We start from the raw sequence: 8,750 nt of genomic DNA, 5'->3' as shown, positions 1-8,750 counted from the left end.
ATACCATACAAAAAGAATCATTAGCATTTACCATCTGGGTCAAATGAAATCTTTCTATTTTTCATTTCAATGAAAATTTTAAGTCACTATTTGAATTATTTACACAAAGTTAAAGTGCTAAAAAAAAAAAAAAAAGCTTTGTTAAAATTTTTAATGTAATTTTATATTTTGCAAAATGAAATTTTTATTTTATTTTTCCTGGTCTTGGAGATTGTATATACAACAAATGTACAGTGTTGTCTGCTTGTTTGTTTGTTTGGGGTTTTTTTTTTTTTTTCAGGTTTTAAAACTTTTTATTTGCATATTGAAAAATTGTGCATTCTAATAATTAAAATCATTTGACCAACAACAAGAAAATGGCACTCTGATTAAACTGCATTTTACAGCTCAAAGGACACCTTGGACCAGCTTGTTTTTCACTCTAGATTTCACTGCCATCCCACCCAGCTTCCTTCTTCACCAACATGCGAATTCTTTTCCTTGCTTGTCAGCCAGACAGGCAGATAGATGGGAGAGGCAGGAGAGGCCTACGTTGTCAGTAGTTCTCCATTCATTTAAACTTGATCCAACCTCTTTGCATCTTACAAAGTAAAACAGCTATAATAAGTAAAATAAGGCAATGCTTGCGGAATCTACAGTGCATCCTGGCGGCGCAAGCTTCAGTACGACTCGCCTGCGTGTTTCTCCTGTTCAGCTGTTTCTTTTGAGGGCAGTGGATTTTTCTCTTGCGTTTCTGTTTTCTTCAGTTTCGATGTATCGAACTTCTCAAACTCAGCCATACCGAGTTTGTCAGACATGGTTGCGCGGGAGCGGAGCTAGCTGCACGCGAGTGAGGTCCGGTCTGTGCAGTGACCGCCGCCGAGTCTGTACGGTGTTTTTGAATGCAACCAACTCCTCATCAACTGTCACGCATAAACCTGAAAATACTGATTACAGATTTTAAATACATCTCTAACAGGTTCTAGGTTATCATTACTTCTGATTTTCTTGTGATTGTATTATCAAAATGAAATGCTTTTGAAACTTTGGTTCATAATTTAAGAAAGAATAATCATCTTTCCACCATGGTTGCAAACATTTTCACTTTTAGATTAATAACACCAACTTCAATGATCAATACAAAATCTCTTCATTACTTCTGTATTATTTATTTCCTCCCTGTTACCTTTACATAGATACCTGACTTCAGAATTTTTCCACCAAAGAATTGTATCAATAGATCATGATGCACAAACATCATAAAAATTGAAATAATACTGTCATATAATCTTTAGCAAAATAAAATTGTCCAGATTCTTGTAAAAAAAATATTGTGAAATTCTTACAGTTAAATGACTAGCTGGATGAAAATGCTGTATTTTCTTTTTGTCCTTATAAATGTATTGATAATCTATGTGAGAAAATTCATCTAGGATTCTGTCATCTAGAGATATATGATTTAAGATTTTCTTAATATGATGAATTTCATCATTATTGGAACAATTTAGAGTGTTGCTATATATAGCTTTGACTTCATCTTCTGATCCAACCCATATGAAATATTTTCCCCTAATTTCAATAAACTTTAAAAAAAGTGATTACATTAAAATGTTTCCAGACTTGTTTTATGCTTTCTTTAAAAATGATATAACACTCTGGGAAATAAAATACGAAAATTGCAAGATTACATAATAGATAATTTCCCCATGGCATCATTCTTGCAGACAATGCCATCTGTATTATTTTTCTATAGAGTTAACATTTTAAAGAAATAGTCGAGGGTAATGGGATCAAGATGGTGGAGAAATAGGATGTGGAGCTCACCTTCTTCCATTCATATATCAGAAATATGTCTATACGTGGAACGACTCTCACAGAACATCTACTGAATGCTGCAGAAGACCTCAGACTTTCAAAAGGTCAAGAAAGTCTCTGCACAATGAGGTAGGGCAAAAGAAAAAAGAGAGAGAGAGAAAGCAATCAGGACAGAACCAGTGCCTCTGGGAGGAAGTCGTGAAAGAGGAAATGCTTCACACACGGGGAAGTCACCTCACTGGTGGGGACAGAAGGGGCACTTTGGAGCCTCAGAGAGGAATGAAGCAACAGGTATGTGGAGGGCAAAGTAGAGAGAGATCTGCATAAAGGGTTGGTGGCAGCCAGCACTCCCCAGCCTAAGACACTTTTCTGTCTGCCTGCTGGGACAAGTTGGGGCTGGGTACTGAGGCTCGGGCTCCAGAGGTCACAGAGAGGACTGGGATTGGCTGCCTGAAGACAGCTTGAGAGGATGAGGATATACTATGGCACAACTGGGGGAATCTAGGAAGAAGCTTGGGCCCAGCAGAGGGGCAAGGAGCCATTATTGGGGAGTGCCAAAGGAGAGGCTCAGGCTCACCATAAGAGCTTCTTTCTCTGTGTGCTCACAGGCAGCAGGGCACTGCCTGCATGAGCTCTAGCGGTGGGTGCAAGTCACGGCTGCCACATCAGACTCCAGCAGTGGACATGGACTGCTGCTGCTTCTGTCACCACTGCTGCTGAGGGCCCTGCAATCTAGTGCCAACCACTGCCCCCTCCTCCTGGGGGTGTGCAGCCTGCTGCAGCTGCTGTGGAAGGACCTGTGACCAGGAGCCAACTGCTGCCCCCATGTCCTGGGAGCCTATATGAGCTGTGCACCTGCACACTCTCTATCAAGGGGATATCAGCCCAGACACGCTGAGGAAAGAGATGACACAAATCCAAACCAAAAACCGCCTTCACACCAAAAAACGTATTAAACCCACATCAGCTACACAGGCACACTCTTGCTTACAAATAGGCCTTGAAAACTATAGTAGATAATGGTTTTTCCCAAACTCACAGACTAAGAGAAATATAGGCAAAATGAAAAAGCAGGGGAAACATTCTCAGTTAAAGAAAATTCCCCTGAAGGAACAAATAATAAAACAGGTTTCTTCTGTCTAATGAACAAGTTCAACAAGGAGATAAAATGCTGAAGGAATTAAAAAAGGCTACTATAGAAATGCAATTATTATAAAAAGGAGCTAGAAACTATGAGGAGCCAAGAAAAATTAGAGATTTAATTTGCTGAGACTACAGTTGAACTATAAACAATGAACAGCAGAATGAATAATGCAGAAGAAAAAATAAATGACCTGGAAGATAGGCTAATGGAAATTACCCAATCAAAAAAGCAGACAGAAAACCAAATGAACAAAAATGAAAGCAATATAAGACTTACAGGATAATATAAAGCAGTCCTATCTATACATTATAGGGATTCCAGAAGGAGAAGAAAGAGAAAAGGAGATTGAAAATGTATTTGAAGAAATCGTGGCTGAAAATTTCCCAAACCTAAAGAAGGAAACCTAAAGGTGTCCAGATATAGGAAGCACATGCATGTTAAACTGCTTCAGTCATGTCCAACTCTTCGTGATCCTATGGACTGTAGACCACCGGGTTCCTCTGTCCAAGGGATTCTCCAGGCAAGAACACTGGAGTGGGTTGCCATGTCCTTCTCCAGGGGATCTTCCTAACCCAGGGATCGAACCCAGGTCTCTTTCATCTCCTGCATTGGATGCAGATTCTTTACCACTAGCGCCAGCTGTTTGCTTCATTGTACTTCTCTCTGAGGTTCCTAAACTCCCCACAAACCCACCTGTGAAGGGATTTCCTATTGTGTGGAGAATTCTCTTTCAGAACTCACTCCCTGGGACAGGTCCCTGTCCTGTAATCCTTTGTCTCCCTTTTTGTCTTTATCTTCTGTCCTACCTCATTTCAAGGAGACTGGCTTGCCTTTCTGGAAGTCTGGGGTCCTCTGCTAGAAGATGACCTTTTGATGTATTTGTGAGGAAGAAGGTGGCCTCCCTGTCTTATTCCTCTGCCATCTTGAAGCCACACTGTTTGGGTGGATGATCCAAGGTCATCTACACATTGAACAGTTCCCGCAGAACATCTTATGAAGCTGACAGAGGACCCCAGACATCCAGAGAGGCAAAGCAATCTCCTTGGAATGAGGTAGGACAAAAGATAAAGACAAAAAGGTAGACAAAGGATTTCAGGATGGGGACCTGGCCCTGGGAGGTAGTTCTGAAGGAGAAGAATTTTCCACACAGTAGGAAACCCCCTCACTGGTGGGTTCAAGGGGGAGCCTAGAAACCTCAGAGGGAAGCACAACAAGGCAAAATGGAGAAGATTCATCACAGAGATCATGCGGAATGGCAATTTCCAGCTGAGAAGTGGCTCACCCACTTGTGTCCACATGCAGCGAGTGTAGGCTGGGTGTGGAGGCTCAGGCTGTGGGAGTTGGTCCTCAGGCAAAGGACTAGGGTTGAATGCTGTGAAGATACTCTGAGGGGACTAATGTGACATAGCACAGGCAGGACAGGGAAAACTCTGGGATCACCAGAGAAACAAAAGGTCATTCCTGCAGGAAGGCTCTAATGCTGCACTCTAACTCCAAGCTTGCTCAGAGAACAATGGACCACACCCTAGTGAATAGTGAAGCGGGGCAAGCCAGCTGTGGTCTAGGGTCCCAGTGGTAGAGAAGCAGGTGTGCAACTACTAGAGGTAGAAGGCAAGGGGCAGGTACAATCTCAGCCCCAGAGATCACATCTACCCATCCATCACCAAGCCAAGAAAAGCTGCGGGCCACTACCCCTGTCTTCCTGGGATACTGAGTGGCTTAGATTTGCCAAGGATGTCACAACCTGAGACCAACTTCCCCGGGGAAGCTCACAACCTGCCTAAGACTGTGGCGACCCCCGGGTGGCCCAGCTGGGACCCAAGTGGCTTGGCTCTGCCAAGGATCCCACAAACCAGGCCCAACTCCGCCAGCAAGTGCACAACTCACCTCAGGCTGTGGGGACCTCATGTGGCTCATCCATGGCGAGCACTCCCCACACATCGCAGTGGCATCTGCAGGGCCCTCGCTCCCCATAGCACAGCTGAGCAAGTGAGTCTGGGTGAGCAGCCACTCTCGACCCCTTGAGATCAGACCCTGGAGAGGGACTTGTAAGCAGATGCTGGGCAAAAATCAGAGTGGAAGTGTGAGCAGAGCAAAGAAGGGGGACTGCCCAAGAAGTGGCAGATGCAGCAGATTAAAATCTCACAATTAACCTGAGGCTGTGTGCTTTGGTGGCAACTGTGAACTTTGAGAGTAAAAAAGCCTCAGCGTGGAGCAAGGGAATATCTGTGTCTGAACTGACTCCACACTGCCCACAACAGGTCCAGAGATCTTTCTAGATATACCGGAGGACCTTCTGAGTAGGCTAATCAACTGAAGCAGGAAAATGGAGGAATCACATGGACATTTCTCTCACTACCACCCTATATATATTTTCCACCTCCTATTTTTTAATTATTATTTTTCTCCCCATCTTTTTATTTCTCATATTGTCTTAATATGGCTGTTTATTATACCTTTAATTTTTATTTTTCAGTTCAGTTCAGTTCAGTTGCTCAGTCGTGTCTGACTCTTGCAACCCCATGAATCGCAGCATGCCAGGCCTCCCTGTCCATCACCAACTCTCAGAGTTCACTCAAACATATGTCCTTCGAGTCAGTGATGCCATCCAGCCATCTCATCCTCTGTCGTCCCCTTCTCTTTCTGCCCCCAATCGGTCCCAGCATCAGAGTCTTTTCCAATGAGTCAACCCTTTGCATGAGGTGGCCAAAGTTCTGGAGTTTCAGCTTTAGCATCATTCCTTCCAAAGAAATCCCAGGGCTGATCTCCTTTAGAATGGAGTGGTCGGATCTCCTTGCAGTCCAAGGGACTCTCAAGAGTCTTCTCCAACACCACAGTTCAAAAACATCAATTCTTCGGCACTCAGCTTTCTTCACAGTTCAACTCTCACATCCATACATGATTACTGGAAAAACCATGGCCTTGACTACAGGGACCTTTGTTGGCAAAGTAATGTCCCTGCTTTTGAATATGCTATCTAGATTGGTCATAACTTTCCTTCCAAGGAGTAAGCGTCTTTTAATTTCATGGCTGACGGTTACCATCTGCAGTGATTTTGGAGCCCTAAAAAATAAAGTCTGACACTGTTTCCACTGTTTCCCCATCTATTTCCCATGAAGTGATTGGATCAGATGCCATGATCTTCGTTTTCTGAATGTTGAGCTTTAAGCCAACTTTTTCACTCTCCTCTTTCACTTTCATCAAGAGGCTTTTTTGTTCCTCTTCACTTTCTGCCATAAGGGTGGTGTCATCTGCATATCGGAGGTTACTGATATTTCTCCCAGCAATCTTGATTCCAGCTTGTGCTTCCTGCAGCCCAGCATTTCTCATGATGTACTCTGCATAGAAGTTTAATAAGCAGGGTAACAATATACAGCCTTGACGTACTCCTGTTCCTATTGGGAACCAGTTTGTTGTTCCATATCCAGTTCTAACTGTTGCTTCCTGACCTGCATATAGGTTTCTCAAGAGGCAGGTCAGGTGGTCTGGTATTCCCATCTCTTTCAGAATTTTCCACAGTTGATTGTGATCCACACAGTCAAAGGCTTTGGCATGGTCAGTAAAGGAGAAGTAGATGCTTTTCTGGAACTCTTGCTTTTTCCATGATCCAGCGAAAGTTGGCAATTTGATCTCTGGTTCCTCTGCTGTTTCTAAAACCAGCTGGAACATCTGGAAGTTCACAGTTCACATATTTTTGAAGCCTGGCTTGGAGAATTTTGAGCATTACTTAACTAGCGTGTGAGATGAGTGCAATTGTGTGGTAGTTTGAGCATTCTTTGGCATTGCCTTTTTTTGGGATTGGAATGAAAACTGACCTTTTCCAGCCCTGTGGCCACTGCTGAGTTGTCCAAATTTGCTGGCATATTGAGTGCAGCACTTTCACAGCATCATCTTTCAGGATTTGAAATAGCTCAACTGGAATTTGATCATCTCCACTAGCTTTGTTCTTAGTGATGCTTCCTAAGGCCCACTTGACTTCACATTCCAGGATGTCTGGCTTTAGGTGAGTGATCACACCATCGTGATTATCTTGGTTGTGAAGATCTTTTTTGTACAGTTCTTCTGTGTATTCTTGCCACCTCTTCTTAATATATTCTGCTTCTTTTAGGTTCATACCATTTCTATCCTTCATCAAGCCCATCATTGCATGAAATATCCCCTTGGTATCTCTAATTTTCTTGACGAGATCTCTAGTCTTTCCCATTCTGTTGTTTTCCTCTGTTTCATTGCATTGATCGCTGAGGAAGACTTTCTTATCTCTCCTTGCTATTCTTTGGAACTTTGCATTCAGATGGGAATATCTTTCCTTTTCTCCTTTGCTTTTTGCTTCTTTTCTTTTTGGTTATTTGTAAGGCCTCTCCAGACAGCCATTTTGCTTTTTTGCATTTTTTTTCCATGGGGACGGTCTTGATCCCTGTTTCCTGTACAATGTCACGAACCTCCATCCATAGTTCATCAGGCACTCTATCAGATCTAGTCCATTAAATCTATTTCTCACTTCCCTATATAATCGTAAGGTATTTGATTTAGGTCATACCTGAATGGTCTAGTGGTTTTCCCTACTTTCTTCAATTTAAGTCTGAATTTGGCAATAAGGAGTTCATGATCTGAGCCACAATCATCTCCCGGTCTTATTTTTGCTGACTGTATAGAGCTTCTCCATCTTTGGCTGTAAAGGATATAATCAATCTGATTTTGGTGTTGACCATCTGGTGATGTCCATGTGTAGAGTCTTCTCTTGTGTTGTTGGAAGAGGGTGTTTGTTATGACCAGTGCATTGTCTTGGCAAAACTGTATTAGCCTTTGCCCTGCTTCATTCCATACTCCAAGGCCAATTTTGCCTGTTACTCCAGGTCTTTCTTGACTTCCTACTTTTGCATTCTAGTCCCCTATAATGAAAATGACATGTTTTTTGGACGTTAGTTCTAAAAGGTCTTGTAGGTCTTCATAAAACCATTCAACTTCAGCTTCTTCAGGTTGGGGCATAGACTTGGATTACTGTGATATTGAATGGTTTGTCTTGGAAATGAACAGAGATCATTCTGTCGTTTTTGAGATTGCATCCAAGTACTGCATTTCGGTCTCTTTTGTTGACTATGATAGCTACTCCTTTTCTTCTAAGGGATTCCTGCCCACAGTAGTGGATATAATGGTCATCTGAGTTAAATTCATCCATTCCAGTCCATTTTAGTTCGCTGATTCCTAGAATGTCGACGTTGACTCTTGCCATCTCCTGTTTGACCACTTCCAATTTGCCTTGATTCATGGACCTGACATTTCAGGTTCCTATGCAATATTGCTCTTTACAGCATCGGACCTTGCTTGTATCACCAGTCACATCCACAACTGGGTATTCTTTTTGCTTTGGCTCCATCCCTTCATTCTTTCTGGAGTTATTTCTCCACTGATCTTCAGTAGCATATTGGGCATCTACCGACTTGGGGAGTTCCTCTTTCAGTATCCTATCATTTTGCCTTTTCATACTGTTCATGGGGTTCTCAAGGCAAGAATACTGAAGTGGTTTGCCATTCCCTTCTCCAGTGGACCACATTCTGTCAGACCTCTCCACCATGACCCGCCTGTCTTCGGTGGCCCCACGGGCATGGCTTAGTTTCATTGAGTTAGACAAGTCTGTGGTCCATGTGATTAGATTGATTAGTTTTCTGTGATTATGGTTTCAGTGTATCTGCCCTCTGATGCCCTCTCACAACACCTACCATCTTACTTGGGTTTCTCTTACCTTGGATGTGGGGTATCTCTTCACGGCTGCTCCAGCAAAGCGCAGCTGCTGCTCCTTACCTTGGACGATGGG

At 42.9% G+C, this 8,750-nt stretch overlaps 1 protein-coding gene across 1 annotated transcript; it reads right to left on the bottom strand.

Moving 5' to 3' along the window:
- Window positions 1-659: 659 nt before the first annotated feature.
- Window positions 660-797, bottom strand: LOC104992846 (putative thymosin beta-4-like protein 6). The gene has a single exon (XM_010845849.1). The coding sequence runs from the start codon at window positions 795-797 to the stop codon at window positions 660-662; it is 138 nt and encodes a 45-aa protein (XP_010844151.1).
- Between the last annotated feature and the right edge of the window lie 7,953 nt (window positions 798-8,750).

This window comes from Bison bison, unplaced genomic scaffold (genome assembly GCF_000754665.1).
Source record: "Bison bison bison isolate TAMUID 2011002044 unplaced genomic scaffold, Bison_UMD1.0 scf7180017864224, whole genome shotgun sequence".
NCBI lineage: Eukaryota > Metazoa > Chordata > Mammalia > Artiodactyla > Bovidae > Bison > Bison bison.
Note: the sequence above shows the minus strand (reverse complement) of the source record. Positions and strands in the feature narration are given on the sequence as shown.